At 42.9% G+C, this 19,283-nt stretch overlaps 1 protein-coding gene across 2 annotated transcripts in view; it reads right to left on the bottom strand.

The window, feature by feature from the left end:
* Nucleotides 1-4,122: 4,122 nt before the first annotated feature.
* The window catches only part of TEN1 (TEN1 subunit of CST complex), a 137,251-nt gene continuing 122,090 nt past the window's right edge, over nt 4,123-19,283 (bottom strand). The window contains exons 2-5 of one of the 2 annotated variants that reach the window (XM_069200200.1): nt 18,317-18,421; nt 17,214-17,292; nt 10,172-10,329; nt 4,123-6,313 (exon numbers count right to left, since the gene is read on the bottom strand). In XM_069200200.1, the coding sequence (XP_069056301.1) occupies nt 6,174-6,313; nt 10,172-10,329; nt 17,214-17,292; nt 18,317-18,362 (423 nt within the window). In that variant the 5' untranslated portion in view covers nt 18,363-18,421 and the 3' untranslated portion in view covers nt 4,123-6,173. The remainder of the gene's footprint in view (nt 6,314-10,171; nt 10,330-17,213; nt 17,293-18,316; nt 18,422-19,283) is intronic. The other variant, XM_069200201.1, reaches the window with a different exon arrangement.

Raw genomic sequence — 19,283 nt, 5'->3', positions numbered from 1 at the left:
GAATTCGCTCTAGTGGTGGCAGTGGAATCATTCGGTCAAAGTCCCCACTGTCATCACAGAAAAATCCCCAAAAAATCAGTCCGAATGTTTCTTCGCCCAGAGTTCTAGAAAGACTTCCCAGGAAACAAGTTCCCCATCGGTGGTGTTTATGACACCATCACAGACACAAAGGGCGTGATTACGATCTTGGGCGATGGCATATTCTATCACAAATGTGACGGATATTCTGTTGGCTGTATAACAAGTTCCATAGGATATAATGGAATTGTAATTTGGAAGACTGGATATAAGTCACGTCTGTGACGGAGTAACTCCGTCCACCAAGATCATAATCAAGCCCAAAATTCTTTGTTAGGAACAAACTAGGCATGGAGCTGCTGGATCTGATTACAGCTCGAAATATGCTTGAGGCAGAAGCAGATCCTGGAGGCAATGTGGACATTAGCATGTAGTGGGGACTTTGCCTACTCTGTATTATAGCGTATTGAGGGCCTGAACTACAAGTGCTCCTGCACTTGTAGTCCTTCTTCGACCTCCATTCCACTTTGGACGCCCGTAGTCCTTTTTTTATTTCGCGCACAAAGACGCGTTGCTAACAGACGCGCTGAATCAATCAGCGTCTATTTAAGAATCTGGAGAGCTCCCGACCCGGTTGTTGCCGGGTGGCAGTCTCCGAAGGGTAGGTCCGAATGTAGGACCGGTGATCCAATATGTAAGTACTGGCCCTGACGCTCGAGTAAGAACGTCAGGGCCTTTTTCACTTGGTATGTTTTTCTTCACTCCGACACCATTGTCGGCGGCATGGCAAATGCGCAAATATTTACCAGTATGAGCACCATAAAGATATTGTCTGTTATGACTATCCGACCTTTCACATTTGGTTTTGTATTAACTATTCACGTGCCCTTTTGGTTACAATCCTCTCTGGGGATACGTTGAACAATATACATATGGTTTCATTTTAACATTGTGATCGCATCTGCTTGTTGCTGACTACATATTTGAGTGTAAATCTATCTTTGAGCACCCACAATGTTATTGAAAGCACTTTATAGCCAATTTTTATAACACAGGACATTCTTTAATATTTCTAAGGCACTTCAGAACCTTTGGACAGTTATCTGTCATTTACATTTTTACCTTTATTTACAATCAGTGTCACCACGAGTCATAGAGACGCCTTTCCCATGGAACCCGTTCTCAAGTAGGGGGTGGTAAGCATCTTCCTTTTGTGATATCCCATTCATTGTTATTAACCAAAATTTGGTTGCGTCATTTCTTATTAGAATCTCTGCGTTACATTATGACAATGACATTTGTTTTATAGCCTTTTGGCGGTTTTTCTTTTTCTGTGTGTTTCAGGGTACCTGTTGTACCAGTCAACTTAAGTAAGTGACTGGTTTCTATATATTTCTAAAGAGGTCTGTTATTTAGTTATATAGGTCCTGATGAAGCGTCAGTGGATCGGTATAGACCAATAGACGCGAAACATGTCGACCACACTATAGAGGTGCCTTATAATTTTTAGGACTCTCTAATTTATGTATTTATCTTTTGAAAGACGTATGAGCATAACCCTCAACCTCACTTTCAAAATTGTTTTTAACCTTGGTCTTCATCCTTACTATACTTGACTGATTAAATGATGAAATTTATGGATGATTAACCAATTTTAAATCCCTCTTTTTTCTTCGATGGTGACTTATAGCACCTCTGTTTTGCACTTTTGAACTTTTTAGTCACTATCTCAGAATTCGGCAGAGAGCCCCCATTACGGGGTGCCCACTAGGCATTGCAGTGCCGGCCTAGTGAGGAGCGATTCCCGATGATGATGCTAGTGATGCATGAGGGCTCCCGCTCCTGAGATCACAGGTCCTTCCCTGTTTTCTTTCTTTTTCTTTTTCCATTTGGAACAGTGTACCTGTATATAGTCACTATTATAGGGAGATTGTACACTGGACCAGCAACTCTCCCAGTCCCTCCTTTTGTGTTAGCAATAACACCAATATGCAGAGGGTGCTAAATGGGCAAAAGACCTTCACAGGGGTGGAGGACCTAGTGAACAATAAGATATTGTCAGTGATTGAAGCTGCACAGAATCTATGTTGAAGGAAAATGCCTTTTCCAACATGCCGGTACAACACTTAATAGACGGGCTGATCGATCCCAGGAAAACTAGCCAAATCCCAGTCACGGAGGCAGTGGAGATGGGCATAGTTGACAGCAACATGGCCAAAAAGCTTCGAGGTAGTAGAAGTTACAAGAAAGATTTCATCAACCCCATCACAAAGAAAAAGTCCTTTACAAGGAAGCCATGGAAGGCTCCAGGAAAGAGCCCTTGAGCAGCCTTCTGCTCCTACTCACAGCTTCCGATGGCTACCAAGTACCCCTCTACCTCCTCAAACCCTCCAGACTTCACTTTGGTTAGAAATCAGCATTTGTGCTTTTGTGTATAGGCCCACCATCAGCTCAGGCCGACATACAGCCTGCATCTAGATTCTAACTGATTTCTAGCAAGAAATGTAGGACATCTGTAAAGCTTTGTGCAATGATTCCCAAAAGTAGAATGGGGTTGTGGGCTAAAACCTCTGAGAGTTGGCCATCTGCAGAATGCAGTACAGCACAGCCCTGTAGAAAAGAGGCACATTCAAATACCAAATGGGTTGTTCACTCAGTTCTGTGCATTGTGAGTGAAGTTTAACAGAGGGAATGGAAAAGGGCTCTGATTTCAATTGTGCTTTGGTCAGTTCTTCATGTATTAAAAATGATTTTGGTGGTAAACTCGATGCCCTTCTCTTTCTCACACACACAATAAATGGGAAGTATAACAATTTCCGAGGTCCTTTTTTTTTTAAAGATCCTTCTGCCCGATACCACAGTACTTTTTGTCCTTTTGTGTACTGGCCTCTAACTCAGCTCCTTAAGGCTTCTCACATGGTCTGACCAGTATCATCACTTGTTGCATCACTCTGTATGAATGAGTCATTTGTCAGAGTGACTTTTATTGTTATAGAATTAATTAAAAACAACAATTTTCCTAAAGTTATAGAAAATTTAAGAATAAATACATTATAGGTTCCTCTTATGATCCACTGTGATTTCGGACCTTTAAGGAATCCTCAAACATTCTCAGCACACATGAAGGTTTGTGTAATTCAATTATTTTTAGCTATATTTCTATTACCTTGTATTTACACCAAAGCCAACACAGTGGCTGCACACGGAACATTCGTTTTTTTTCGTTTTTTTCCCACTCAAACATGTTTTTCCTGGAGAAATTATTTTTCTTACAACTCCATAAAATATGGTTGTTTTTCAATATTTTTCACGTCCAATTAGCATATGCTCTGTAGCCTTTTTTGCTGTAAGGGAAAATGCATAAATTAATTGTAAAACCCAGTGTTAAGATTTGTAGATACCCCTAAAGCTACAACTTTGCGAGTGTGTGCTACCTTCTCAATGGTGAACTCTATTCTGACCAGTTGTGTTGTAAACTTCGCCATGATGGCCCTTACTTCTCAGAAGCTTGAAAACTCATTGGTGGAGCGCCTCAAGGGTCATCAATCAGCCCCACCCTCTTCGTGATCTCTCTGGCCAGTGTCATCAGTGCACACTACATCAACACCCTCTCCTACGTCAATGTCACGCAGCTCATACTCTCTACTCGGACAAGCCCTAACACAAGAAACAAGTTTACTGCCTGTATGTACAAAGTTGCTAACTGGATGCAATTCAACTGTCTCGAGCTGTACACAGACAGTACAGAAGTAGTGATAATTCACTACACGTACAGTGCATGGAAAGATAAAAGCTGAAAATTTGAACGCTACTTCACAGAACACTTATGAAAAAACTTGCCTCACAGGTATATTTATTAGCAGTATAAGCTGGAGACTCCACTATTCATACTTGGTCATTTTCCCCATTCATTATGCCTTCAACTTTATAGTAGCTTGACTAATATGATGTTAGCGAACAAGAAATACCAAGTTGGGGCCGTGCTCTAAAATTAGTTGGACTCTAACTAACCCATAAACTTGAACACTTATTGCAACACTCTGAAGTAACCAGATAAAGACACAGCGCTATATAAAACTTGTAATTAATAGACTAAATAAATGTTTGTAGTTCATTTTGTTCTATTTTAATTTCAAAAGGTAAATGCACACATTTAAAAAGGTACAACGTTGTCAACTTTTTAAAATAAAATATAAACCTTCTTTAAGTCATATAATTTTTCCAACTTTTTTGTCCTCTCTATATAATTCTGCTTTTTACAGAAAACTGCAATATCCTTGAATTACAAAACCAATGTTTCTCCATCCTTACTACATTGTGTATAAGAATTACATTCTTCTGCATTGTACAATATCAGTCTCTTCTTTATAGAATGTCATTGCCTTCATTCTAATGTACAAAGGACCATATCTGTTCGCTCTCATTGTACACAAAAATACTGCCTGCCGTTGCTGTAGAAAGAAAAGATCCTTACACCACATCAAAAGAAGATTTTTCATCTTTTCTATAGCATAGAAAGAACCAATCCTTCCACCATCTCTGTGCGGTACAAGAAAAATACTGCTCGCTCCTCACTGTCTTGCATAAGGAACAGCGTCCCTCCAATGTCTCTGTACTATTCAAAAATACATGGTACAGTGGCCCTGCTCCTCCCAGTACAAAGCGCAGTATGCCAGTGCACACCCCACACATATGCCAACAACTTGGCAAAAATACTGCTGCCAAATCACGTTGTTATTGTTTGACATACTCATTGTGGTTCACAAATCTCACTTTATAGATAACAGATTCATTTTTAGTTTAAATATTTCTCTTTAACTTGTCAAAATTCACAGAATATATTTTTTAGAGTAAACTGAAGGTACTACAAAAACAGATATTGTGTCCTTGCTGTAGAGAACCATCCTGTTGATCAAGTAAAGAGGAAGTGTCAATATGGAAAATATACTATTTAGTCAAAGCAATTTACCATTCATGGGTGATATGAAATAAATCTCTAAACATATTGGTTGTCTAAATATCAGCACGCTCTTACTATGTAATTTACCAAAAGTAGATAGACCTGCAACAAATGCCAAAACCTATATCATGGGAGGACGATTCAGGGTTTTCCTTCTCCATCCTTCCAAATGAATACAAGGATACATTTCTTGTATCTTTTTAGAATACGAATGATAATTCAGCTGGCCTATTAAAAGAGTGGAGTCATTTGACCACTGCGGGCAGTGTCCCCTTTCCTAGATTTTCCTAGATTCTACGTTTTTCAATGTGCTCATCTGCAGAGTACAGTGTGATAGTCCATCAACAAACTTGATGCTCCATGGGGTGGTCAACTATCCTTTCCGGTATTAAGACAGAACATCCATTTTTCAGAGCGACACCTCCATACCCCCTTCAGTATTTTGTGAGATGAACACCCCATGACAGAGAGTCCATTTATGGCTTGAAACTTTTATGAAATGCATTACACCTTCCAACCTGTTGTGCAGTAGTTGAGGCTTCCTCCACTTCTCAATGGGGTAGTCCATTCCCTTAGCCATTGTTTAACAAGATAGTTTTTGCCACGTTAGTCGCTTTGCTCAATCCCCTGCTATTCTTCAGAGGTCAAAGCTTAAGCAAGATGGCCAGCTTTACCCATTCATTGCTTATTCAGATATGTATTGCCATTCTCCCCACGTCACTGTGAGGACACATTTCTCCAAGCATTGCTTTGTGGGAAAGCCTGCTTCCACCCTCTTAGGTTTAGTACATCGGTCCATCACCTCCTTTAGAAAGCATATTAGGTTGTCCCACTGCCTTTCCTCCAGAGCACTCTTGCTTCCTTTAGGCCAGTGTAATTGTCTAAGATCAATACATTATTAGCCTCCCCTCAACATAACTTACATCACTTCCTCCAGTGCACAGCTCAATGTCTATTACACCCTCAATAGTTTGTCGTAGAATTATTTGGGCTCCTTAAGCAGGAGTGACAATTTGCCCTGAAAACAATACACTCAGAATGGCAGAAGTGGCCAGTTGCCCTCAGACCACACACTCTTGACTGGAACTGTTTAATCTCTACACTTGAAACTCAGTGAAGCCAAAGTGCGGCCTCAAAATCTGAAATGAACGAAAAAGTAAAAAATAGTCCTTTGACTTTCCTAGTCAGGTCATGGTTATGTGTCTTCCTGGTTCTTCCCATGTACTCCTCTGCTGCCCAGGTATTTCCGCTGCTCCAGAACTGCACGCTCAAGTAGAGGCAGATCAATACCATCCACGCATGTCAGCACCCGGGCCTGAAGCACAGGCAGCCCCCCTATAAATATAAAACAAAGTGGTTAAAATGGTGGCCTGCAACACAGGCACTCCACTGAAAACACAAAAAAGAAAGTGATCAACACTCTGGGCTTGCTACAGTATTGGTGCCCTTCTTCCTGTCCAAGAGGAGAAAGGGAAATGATTAGCAAAGTGTTTGCAGCTTTGGCATTGCCTCCTGGCAAGCAAAAGACAAGGAGAGGAAGCTGCCCTCAGATATTGTAGTACTTCGCAAATAGACCATTAAGCTTCCAAAATATTTATAAGTGGACAATTTGGAATCCAATTTTATGAAAAAGCATCTTGCTTTACAACCAAAGTATCAGAAGGATGGTCATCTATTTAGTATCCCCCGCACTTCAGAACAGTAACAGCTCTCAAGTTACAACTCTGTCAATGATAGGTCCTACGGTTTCTTGCCTTGAACTGGTCATGTGGATTAACAGAGGTGTTTTAAAAGGAATACATTGGACAAATGCAAGTTGGTGAAAAATGTTGCTTCTCTTGGAAACTAGAGGAGCTCATCCATATAGGCTGCCCCAGACATAGATCATTGTGTATGGTGGACCTTTTGGTGTAACCTCTTGGGTTTATAATGAACTACACAGAACATGAAACACAGCTACTCTGGTGAGAGTGGACTGAGAATAAAAAACTATGTTAGCTTCATGTAATGCTCTTCATAGGCTTCCAGTGGTCATCAAAACTGGGTTCCACCTTTTGTGCTTGCCACTCACTTGACTCCATGCATGTGACACTGCTAATCCTGAGGCCAATGTACCTCCACTACCATCTAGTTGCAGACTCCAAAGGTTGTCGATCAAGCCCCCATCTCATACCAGTCTCTCAGACTGTTCGGTGAAGGAGACAGAGCATTCATCACACACTGTAAAAGCATGGACATTCCTACCTTTATCTATCTAGACCATTACCCGTCTCATTTTCAACTTACACAGCAGTGGAATTTCATGGGTGCGCAGAGAGCTTTCTTTGGTATAGAATGCTATTCAAGTGCAGTCATCTACTCACTCCTCTTGTCCTGCTTGTAAATGAAGTCTTTTACAGCAGTTTGCCAACATCAGACACAATGTTTAAAAAAAAAAATAATTTAGCTTACTCTGGAAGAAAGCATATTTAGTTGTTTTAATGCTGCTGGCTACTAGAAGGGGTTAAAGAGGGTGAGGGCACAGATCTAGTGGCGGAGCTCTCAAGGACTAATGCACCACAGATACTGTCTGCCTGAAGATATATATCCCTCCTTTGATTTCAATTAGGCATCTCACTATAATTGAAGATTCAGAGGTGTCAAATGGCTGCCTTCGTGCTACTGATCCCTCATTGTCTCTCAAGTCAACTTGGAGACCCTCCTGGATCCAGGGAGGATGTCTGCAATTTGGTTCTGCTGTAGTGTATCTGTGGCTATTGAGATCATCAGACCAAAATCTGCATCAGATTATTAATTGTCCTGTTGGGAATGTCCTCTCTGCAGGGTCACCCCAAAATTTTTTTCCTTCCTCCTCTTCTTTTTCTGACCTCATTTATGCTGGCTTTAGGACTCTGGACACGTTACCACTGCTTACTAGTGCTAAAGTGCATGTGCTCTCTCTCCCTAAAAACATGGTAACATTGGTTCATCCTCAATTGGCATATTTGATTTACTTGTAAGTCCCTTGTAAAGTGCACTACATGTGGCAGGGCCTGTAAATTAAATGCTACTAGTGGACCTGTAGCACTGACTGTGCCACCCACTTAAGTAGCCCCTTAACCATGTCACAGGCCGCCATTGCAAGGCCTGTGTGTGCAGCTTTACTGCCATTTTGACTTAGCATTTAAAAGTACTTGCCAAGCCTTATACTCCCCTTTTTCTACATATACGTCACCCCTAATGTGGGCCAATAGGGTGCAATGTAGGTAAAAGGACACGTACCTATGTGTTTTATATGTCCTGGTAGTGCAAAACTCCTACACTCATTTTCCACTACTGTGAGGCCTGCTCCTTTCATAGACTAGCATTAGGACTGCCCTCATATACTTTTCTGAGTAGTAGCTTATGATCTGAGAGGGGTAACCAGGTCATACTTAGTATGTCCAGAATGGTAATAGAAAATCCTGCTTATTGGTGAGGTTGGATTTTATATTGCTATTTTAGAAATGCCACTTTTTAGAAAGTGAGCATTTCTCTGCACTTAAAAACCATCTGTGCCATACAGCCTGTCTCCAATCAACGTCTGGGCTGGGCTGGTTGACAGCTCGATTGTGCATTTCACCCAGACAACCACAAACACAGGACACTCAGTCACACCTGCACTCATCAGCATATTTAATGGGTCTTCCTGGGCTGAAAGGGTGGAGGGTTTGACACTTACACTTCAAAAGGTAGTGACCTGCCCTCACACAAAGGACTACAAACCCCCTACTGGGACCCTGGTAGACAGGACTGCACTGAAAGAGGAACTTGTGCATTTCAAAACCCCTCTTTGAAGTCTATCCAACTTCAAACCCAATTTGGGGTATATAAACTGGGTCACTAACTCCGACACTTCTGGACCTACCCCTGCACCCTGTCAAAAGGCACTGCCTGGCTGCCCAAAGGACTCATCTGGGCTGCTTTGCTGAGAAGGACGGCTGCCCTGTTGTTGCCCTGCTGGCCTCTGACTTTGCTGAGAAAATCTCTGCCTTCCCCAAAAGTGCTCTCCAAGGGCTTGGATTGAGCTTGCCTCCTGTTTTCTGAAGGCTCAGGGCCAAAAAGACTTCATCTCTTCAGGGAACTCCTTGTGCGTCGAAAATCGATGCGCCGCCTGCCAGAGTCGACGTGAAGCCTACATTGCAACTGAGAAATCACTGCATAGCCGACTGGAATGACGCAGCCCGACTTCCCGAGTGGACTTCGACGCAGTGTCTGCCTTTCGATGGAAAATCTGACACATCGCCTACCGGATCGATGCAGCGCCCGTGCCTTCTTCCAGCACATCAAGGATCTTTCCCCACATCATCCCTGGGTGTCAAAATACTCCACATCACAGTGAAGAATCAAGATTGCGCACCGAAAAACTATGCAAACCCCTTGCAGTGTGGAAAGAAACAATGCATCATCTGTTCCACGTGAGAGAATTTGACACGCCACCTTATTTTTCCACCTATCTCTTCCTCTGCGGTCTCTGTGCGTCGTTTTGGATTAAGATTCTTTTAAACCTTTTAAAAGTGATATTTCAAATTGTGCTTATTGGATCTTTGTTGTTTTGACCTTATTTTATTCACATAAATATTATCTATTTTTCTAAACCTGTGTGGTGTATTTTTGTGGTGTTTTCACTGTGTTACTGTATGATTTATTGCACAGATACTTTACACATTGCCTTCTAAGTTAAGCCTGACTGCTCAGTGCCAAGCTACCAGAGGGTCAGCACAGAATAATTTGGATTGTGTGTGATTTACCCAGACTAGGATTGTGGTCCCTACTTGGACAAGGGTGTAAACCTCTGCAAGCTCGAGACCCCATTTCTAACAGTGCATAAGAAGCGAGCTTGAGGATATTTTATACACTTTTCCTCATGCATTACCACCTAGCACTGAACTCTGGCACTTATAAACCTCCACAATGCGGAAGATAGCAAACATACTGAACAAAACAGTTACTGTTACTGCCTAGACCTGCACCTTTCTCCAACCCAAAACAGCTGCACTGCAATGTAGCAAAGACAATTTGAAAGAATGATAACAGCTGACAATTTGAAAGAATGATAACAGCTGCTGCAGGATGCAGGGTGGCCACTCGCAACAAGTTCATATATACATGTCTAAGAATTCTAGGGATGTAACTCATGGGCAGGTTACTCTCAGCGGGAAAACTATGAGGTACCTTCAGGTAGCTCAACTTCGCCCAATGCCATGTACAACGATCCCACCTGGGCACACCATGGCTCAACCAGATTAGTGCCCACGAAGATCTGCTGCTGAGTTGAGTCGTGCTGGGCAGTCAAGGTGGCTCGGGATTCTGCCAGATTGTATGAACTCAACCTGAAACACACAAGACTCAGTGTGAGCATATATCTGCCAAAATGATGGTGGGGAAAATGAAATGTGAAAATCTGAACTCTGTATTGGCAAATTAAGCTTTAAAAACATAAAATGAAGGATGGGTTCTTAAAAAAGTAACAAGTAAAGCATGGGAAGTGAAAGTTTTCTTTGCTGCCACAGAAGATGTAGAGCACAGGCAGCAGCTTCAAAACCCTTCACCTTCACTCGTACACAAAACAGGTACAGCACAGGCAGCAGCTCCAAAAAACTTCACTTTTATGCAAAGCAGGTACAGCACAGGCAGCAGGAGTGCACATCTATCCAGCACCCACATAACAGGTAGAGAACAAACAGTAGCAGTGCAGGCATTTCATACAAGGATAGCAGCACAAGCTTACTTGGCACACACAGTAAGGACAAAAGAGGAAGCTACAGTGGGAAAAGGTACAGTACGGGCATGAGAAGCACAGCATATTTCGTACAGAACACATACTGCAGAGGCACTGAAAGCGTATCAAAGATGGCAACAGTGCAAGCTTCAATCTCTTACACAACTACACCGAAGATAAAATGCAAGCTTCCCCTACAAACACAACTGCTGCATCACTGACAACAACAGTGAAAGCTTCCATCGCTCAGAAGAGATGCAGCATAGAGTACACTATAATGTAAGCAAGGAGCATAACTAGCATTGGTCCTGGTGCTCTTCTGTGTGAGAGTGGTCTGGTCTTGTACGCACATTAACTTAGTGACAGGGTCAAAATAGTTGAAGATTACAAGACTAGGCCTCTTCCTGCCCTCATCCTGGATTCTGGGAGGCACAAAAAGGAACACCATGCACACTATATCAGTGGCTAACGGCGCAGCATGTGCAGCTGCATAATTGCAAATGTATTTCGCAAATGCAGGCATGACAATAAAGCAAAGATTAGCTCCAACGCTGCAACATTCAGCCCACATGGAATTGGATCAGCATGTGCAGAAGCAATGCAAGCCTCCCTCAAATTCTTGAATATTTACTAATTTCGCTCTTAATTAAATAAAAATGCTTTTTTTGCCCTGATGGAAGGGGGTGGGGAGGGGGACTCCTGTACCAGCGCTAGGGGCCTAGGGTTATCATACCTGTCCTCCTTTTCCTTTTTTTTTTTTTAAACGTTTGTTTTTGAGACTTGGCTGACAGCTTCCTGATGACTTCCTGATTGAAGTGTTGGCAGCCAATCAGATCTCTGCACAAGATCGGGTGGATTTGCAAAGCCTTTGCACCTCTAAATATACACATTTGGTTTCCTTTTAATATCTCAAAAGCTACTGAACCGATTTACCCCAAATAAGAAAAAGCACGCTTTTGAGAGTTGTGAGTTATTGTTATATTAGGGGTTGTGAGTTACTGTTACATTAGCCAGCGAGTTATAGTTACTTGAAATAAATCTAACTGCTGAATTTCTCTGGTTTAGTACGAGTAGATTCATAACCTAACTATAACATCCCTGTAACCTGTTTTTTAAGTTAATTTTTATATATATTACCTAGCTATCGTTGGGTTCAAGTTTCTACAGAAAGAGTGTTTTTTGTTTTGCAAAAAACGTTGGCGCCGCTTGACAACTCTTTACAAAATTTTCCAAGAAAATACAATGCTTACTTGAGCTGCTGTCTGGAAAGTTTTGGGGTGATCCATCCTGGGGGCAGAGGAAGGAGGTGGGGGGGGTTCAAACGCTTTTTCCCAATTCACCCATTCATTTTTCCATAGGAATTTTGAACAGCAATAGCGCTGAAACTACTGGACTGGATACCAAATTTGGCAGAAAGGTAGGCCCTGGTACAGAAAACAGCCTTTTTTTGTTTTGGTGTAAATCCTTTTAGTATTTTTTGAAAAATTAAGGGAAAACAAAAGGTGTATATATAGGGACACGAAGGATTCACAACCCCTCCTGATCTCGTGCTGAGATATTATTGGCTGTCAACACTTCAACCAGAACGTTTTGGTAGCCATCTCAGGACTCGGCAGCCAAGTCCCAGAAAAAAATGTAAAAAAATGAAAAGTGACAACTTAGCTCCGGTGGTGTCCCCTCCCAGGCTAAAAAGCATTTTTTTTAAATGTCTGCCAGATTTGCGGCGTATCCGGTGAAATATAAATATATATTTTTTTAAATGAATCGCGGAGTCCTGCGCTTCGTCTTTTTTAAGCACCTGGGTGCACCAAGTCTCGGAGCATTCTTTAATAGGTGTGCGGAGGGGCCGCCTGCACTCTGTGGCCCAGGGCACCGCCACTTCCCTGGGGTGAACGAGAAATTATGTGGGATGGGACCACCACCTCCCGTTGGCCTCCCCCACAGCCCTGGGGACCACCATCTAACCGGGGATTCATTGCTATTCAGTGCAGGGGGCTATGCAGCCCCCGCTGCCCCAAGTATCACCACTCCCCATGGGCAAAGATGAAAAAACAGTCTGTTTCAGGCCCCCCTTAAGCCCTAGGGACCACCACCTCCCTGGGGCTACAACTGTAGTAAGGGGGCTGCGCTGCCCCCCTGCAAGAAGCCACTGATGGCGCTTGTGACTGCCACCCCCCAGGGCTGGCTCCTGCTATGTCCATCGGACATAGCTGTGTGCTGCGTCTGTCAAAGCTGCCGCCAAGTCACAGCAAACACTGTGCTGGCAGGGAACAGATATGAAAGCTTTGCTTCGGCAAGCACGGAGAGGCTACTTAAAGCAGCCCCTTGCTTGCTGAATCAATGGGACCGTGGGGGAGGCCTTGAGGCCCCACATAGCCTGTAAAGAGCATATATCAAAATAAATACATTTTAAATACACAGTTAGGGACCATGGGGGAAGCCTGCACAACCGCCACACGGTCCAGATAACCCCTAAAGGGCTAAAAAAAATAATCCTTCACAATGACTCATTTTTTACCAACTACAAACCTTTAAGGCTCATACTGAAAGGTGATTTTACTGTTTTTAATTGACAAATACATTTTTTTTCAATTTGTGCAGAAAGATCTAATTCTAAGCATATCATCCATCAACGCCTAAAAATGATTTAACTCCCTCTCACTTTCTTTCTCTCTTTTAATCGCTTTCTCCCACTCACACACCCACTTAGATCCTTACACACCTACTCACAAACCCACTCAGACACTTACTCACACTCAAAGACCACTCAGACCCTCGTGCACCAACTCACAGCCCCCCACAGACCCTCACTCCCCCACTTAGGCATCCACTCACAGACCCACTCAAAATCACACACCCACTCACAGATGCACTGACACCCTCATGCAGCCACTCACAGACCTGGGCACACACTGACACACCCACTAAAACACTGCTGCACGTACTCTCACACCCAGACTCGCACAGCCACTCTCACCCCCAGATACACCATTTTACACCTATTCTCACACCAAGAGAGATAGGCTGCGGCCAACTCCTGCTGGGCACAGACAAAGGGCCATGTGTAGAGTAGGGTTGGGTGGTTAGGGGGGTTGGCTGCAAAGGCTGGCTTCAGGCCAGGCCCTGTGGCCAACTGCTGCGTGTTTGGCAGTGGTTGGATTAATTTATAGTAATGAAAATTACTATACATAAAAAAAACAGAACTTCATTGAAAAAAAACAAAGCTTACATCGACACAGTTAGAAAATAGAATTTAAAAAAAACATAGAAATTAAATTAAAAAAACAAATGTTATAGGGACATTATAGTTAGACTAACATTTTAAACATACAAAAAACATAGAAATTCACCAGCTATAGTTAGAGTTGCCTCAAGTAACTAACTCGTGCCCTCACCATGCACTGCTAATTACCCCACAAATTACAGGACTCATGACATCTTTGATAACTCAATTGATAATATCAATGTAATATTAAAATGTTTGACAAAAAAACTGTGCATGGTGGGGGCGTGAGTTATAGTTACCTTAGGGCATGAGTTATAGTTACTTGAGGTAACTCTAACTATAACTGGTCAATTTCTATGGTTTTGTACATTTACAATGTGAGCCTTACTATAACGTCCCTGTAACCTTTTGCTTTTTGAGTGAACTTCTATGGTTTATTTTTAAATTCTATATCCTAACTATATTGTCCCTTTAACCTTTTTTCTGTGAAATAAACCCCATATATTATTATTATATATATATATATATATATATATATATATATATCCACCACATTCCTAGGGATGCCTCTGTCGTTGCAGCACATGCTTATGTGTGGGAAACCCAATATTTATCAGCAAACCAATCTTTAGATGAAAATACTTGCACTCCGGGTCAACATATTCAAAACATCATCTTTTATTATGATGATGAACAATGGTAATATGTTTCCCAAAATTTGCATTGAGTATTTCTTTGAAGAATACCTTTCAAAGATGGTGCCTGAAATTGTGATATGATTGGTACTCCAGCAGTCCTTTGTTTACATTTTGCACATGGATAGTGTTATTATAAGTCTGTTTTTTAAAATTTCGAATCCCTCGTGAGCAAGACAATTGTATTTGTCGAAACACTTATTGTGTTTGTATGTCATCACAATAAAGGAAGATTTTTTGGAATATGTTGACCCGGAGTGCACTTGTTTCCTTCCAAGGACTGGTAGATGGGTGTATATGTGTGTGTATATATATATATATATATATATATATTATATAAGTTCCTTGTGACCACTTGGAGTATACGACACCGCTCATTGAAATACATTTTTCCTTCTTTTATTATTAATTATTTTAGGATGCAGGAACCAGAAGATACGATGTAAAGGGATGTTTTTTTTACTATTGACATGTTTTAATTATTGTATATACATAATAAGTTATTATTACTAGGATGTACTATTTTATTCCATTTTAAGTCTTTTAACCCTGTTATTCACTGTATTTTTTATGCTTTGATGGCCTTTATTGACCGAATAAAGCTATTATTATATATATATATATTTTTTTTTTTTCACTGAAAAAAAACAAACAAAGGTTAGAGGGACGTTACAGGTGGGTTGACATTTTACCCATACAAAATCATAGAAATTTTCACTGACTTACATTAGAAAAGAGGAGATTCTAGGTAGGAGACATATATAATAAAGCTCTTTTGGGTTTAAAAACATCAGAAGTCTCTTGCCAGAATCAGGTCTGTTGGCATGTATGGTTGTACTGCCACTTACTCTTCCTTCTGCCCTCAATGGTTTGTTATACTGCCACAGCCTCTCTTGCCTGTCCAGCACGTTTGGTTTGTTGTCCCTCACACCTTTACCCTGCCCTTCATGGTCCGTTGTGCTGCCACTGCCCCTCCCACCTGCCCAGCATGCTCAACTTGTGCCCCTGCAACCTCCTCCCTGCCGTAAATTATTCAAGTATGTGCTACTGACCGCTGAATCCCCACTGCATTCTAATGAACAATTAGATTGCTAACATTCCTTATTTTGTTTACAAAGTGTGGCATGTCTGACGTCATCTTGATGCAATCAAAACTGTAATATCTAAAGTATTTCCTGTAGAAATTATAAAAATGAAAGTGTCTTATTCCCATAGAGATTATGGTTAGTGCTCTAAAAAACTAAATGAAAACATATTTTCTGAGTTTTCAAATAGCGACAAAGCACTTTTAAATTATTTGCTATCTTTATGGTTTTTTATCCAGTTGATCACTTGACTATTTACTACATTTAGGGAAGAGGAGTTTGTGTTACAGCCAGGAATCAGGTTCAAGTTTTGGCGTCAGCTCAACATCCTGTGGTTCTAAGCAAAACACTTTACGAGTTTGGCAGTCTTTTGGCAAGATCACTGCTGTGGCGGACGCCATGTTGGCGGTGATCTGAAACCCGTATTAAGAGTCACACAGCTAACTTTGCCAAAATACAGCCAATATTTCCAAAACTGCCAGGACACTGGAGGATGGAATAGAGGTGGTCCCACCACCACCAGCCCACCAAAAAACCTCCAATCACATTATGATCCACAAATCACGAGAGCGGTTCTTCCATGGTGGAATACTATTGGCGGTGCCAACAGCGGTGGTCTGAAGTCACATTCAGTCAAACACCACCCCACATTAGATAGTTTGAATACCCCACACCTGACACACATCCACACACCCAACACACCTACGAGCAGCACTATATAACCCCCTTCACATCCCACAATCCTTTGCAACCAGAACATGACACAGCCACACACAAGCCAAAAATAAAAAGTATACCAAAGCACACAATAGGCACCCCTATATATTTCACACACCACTCATCTTACACCTGCACCACACACACAATTTAGTTCCCCACACTATACACAACAGTCGTCACCCACTAACATCACAGCACGCACACCTCATCACCCAAATTTCCCCCCCATTTTTCACTACCTCACCGTCTCGTCCACCACTACCATGTCCCCACAAAAATAACCACGTTTCACTAATGATGAGTTGAGGGTCATCATGGACGAAATTATCAGAATAGAGACATACCTTTCTCGAGCACAGGTCCAGCAAACATCAATAGCCAGGAAAATGGAGTTGTGGCACAGGATAGTCGAAAGGGTGAATTCTGGAGGCAGTTACCCACGCACAAGGGAGGACTTCAGGAAGAGGTGGAACGACCTCAGGGCGAAGGTACATTCCATGGCCGCCAGGCACCAGCTGGCGGTCCTAAAGACTGGTGGTGGACCCCCACATCCTCCCCCTACTTTTACATCTTGGGAGGAGAAGGTCTTGGACATCCAGCATCCTGAGGGCCTGACAGGATTACCTGAGGGAGTGGAGTCTAGTAAGTCACTACACCATTCATGTCACCAAAAGATTTTGTCTTGCATGCTTTCTGATCACCTTTCCCCACCTCAATGACCACACCACCCATACCCCTCTCTGGCATGCCACATGTAAACCAAATTTACCTGGGGCCACAGTGTTTGTGTATGGCATGTGAAGTACAGGAACTGACAGCACTACAGCTCCCAGCAGGCACTATTCGACCTGTAAGAAAAGTAGAACAGTGCACTACAAGTGAAATTGCCTTGCATGTTAAACTAATTCAATGTAAGCCATCCTGAATGCTCCACGATTTAACAGTCTGTGGCAATGACAGCAATGCTATGGCCCACTACCAGTACTATAATAAATGCAGCTATAGTTGTGTTCCCTACTAAACTGGCCTTTGAGATGAACTTCCAAACAATGGCCCTCATTACAACATTGCAGGTAAAAGCCGCTTACCGCCATGCAGAAGACCGCCAACACACCGCCGCGGCCGCGGAATTCCGCCACAGCTATTACGACCCACTGCTCAGAATCCGCCAAAATTGAGACACCCACACAAGTCCGCCACACCAAAGGTCAGTGATAAACTGGCGAAAACAAAACCTCCACTGTCACGCCAACAGAAGTACGCCCACACTCTCACGACCCACTAATCCACGTGGCAGTCTTTCAACCACGGTATTCCATTGGCGGTACACACCGCCGCGCTCAAAATACACACACATTGACAAAACACTGTGTAACCGGTCGTCTCCCGACGCCGGTTTTCAGGAAGACGCGGAAACTGACAAGGAATACCCCGGGGCCGCCCGAGGATCTCTGGACGTCATGACGTCAAACGTCATGTACGTCAGAGAGGAAACCAGAAGAAAAATCGCCCACAGAGAGAGAGAAAAAAACGCCAAGGAGGACGCCGACAGAGTGGCCTCCCGAGGTACGATCACCCCGTAAATGGGAGAGGGGTGCCGGGTGGTTCTTGGGGCTTTGGGGAAATAAGGGAAAAGGGCTCATTTCCCCTAAGGGAGGGGAAATAGTGTAAAACGGGAGATAATACAACCTCTAACAACACCGAACCCCATACCTAATTACCGCTGACAGGTAGAGGAAAAGGGACTTCACAAGCGTACCTCGCTATAGAGAAGGCACGAATAAAGTAGAACCCTCACTCCTACACTCCCGCCGACCCTCACCAACCTACTAAACCTAAACAACCCTTTACAAATATTTAATTTCCACTTACCTGTATTCTTTTCTTCTTTATTTTGGGGAGCCTGGGCCGCTGACATACGGGAAGATCGGAACTCCTTAAAGCTGGACCAGACACCACCCGAACCTTATCAGAAGCCTAAAAGAGAAGATAAAACAAAAAAAGGGACTCTTATTAAATTTTGTTGAAAGACTATATCAACCCTGTCATTTGGTGAAGATGATGAATTCACCCTAGACCCGGACCGAAATAAACTCCTTAAACCCTTGAGCACGCGTCTGTCGCCTTAATCCAATATCCCTTCAACCCGGGATAAAGAACCCATCACAGTGGTGTCAGAAGTGGGATATTGGACCAGGCGACAGACAGTCCACGACCATGGAGGAGAAACCCACGATATCGGATATGATGCAGCAGCTGGCCGAGGGGCAGAGGCACCTACAAATAGTGTGGGAGGAACAACAGAAGGAGGCTAAGGTAGAGAGGGAGGCCCTACAAAGCGCGCTCAAAAGTCAGGCCACTATCATGGCCAACAATCAATTGGTTCATGAGACTGCCATCAAAAACCTCACGGATACCATTGCTGCTACCCGGGTACATCCGAACGTGCCCAGTTCGGTCTTACAACGGTACCAGGAAGGTGAAGACCCGGATGCCTTCTTCACCAATTTCGAGCGAGTTGCCACTTCCGCTACCTGGCCCCAAGAACGATGGGGTCAATATGTTGCCCCATTATTAACAGGAACCCTACAAGCGGCTTATCAAGCCGTGAACCCCGGCGGAATAACTCCCTATCCGGACATTAAAAAGAGCATCCTAGAACGGGTGGGGTTTGATTCAGAACATTACAGAGTTCGGTTTAGAAAAGCCAAGTGGGGGCCTTCCGAGAACCCCCGAGCCCTATACTTCCGGATCAAAGATTTGGGCCTCAAATGGTTAGGTCCCATTGGAAGCAATAGGGAAGACATCATTGAGGTCGTCCTTTTGGAACAATACCTGG

Source organism: Pleurodeles waltl, chromosome 7 (genome assembly GCF_031143425.1).
Source record: "Pleurodeles waltl isolate 20211129_DDA chromosome 7, aPleWal1.hap1.20221129, whole genome shotgun sequence".
NCBI classification, from domain to species: domain Eukaryota; kingdom Metazoa; phylum Chordata; class Amphibia; order Caudata; family Salamandridae; genus Pleurodeles; species Pleurodeles waltl.
Note: the sequence above shows the minus strand (reverse complement) of the source record. Positions and strands in the feature narration are given on the sequence as shown.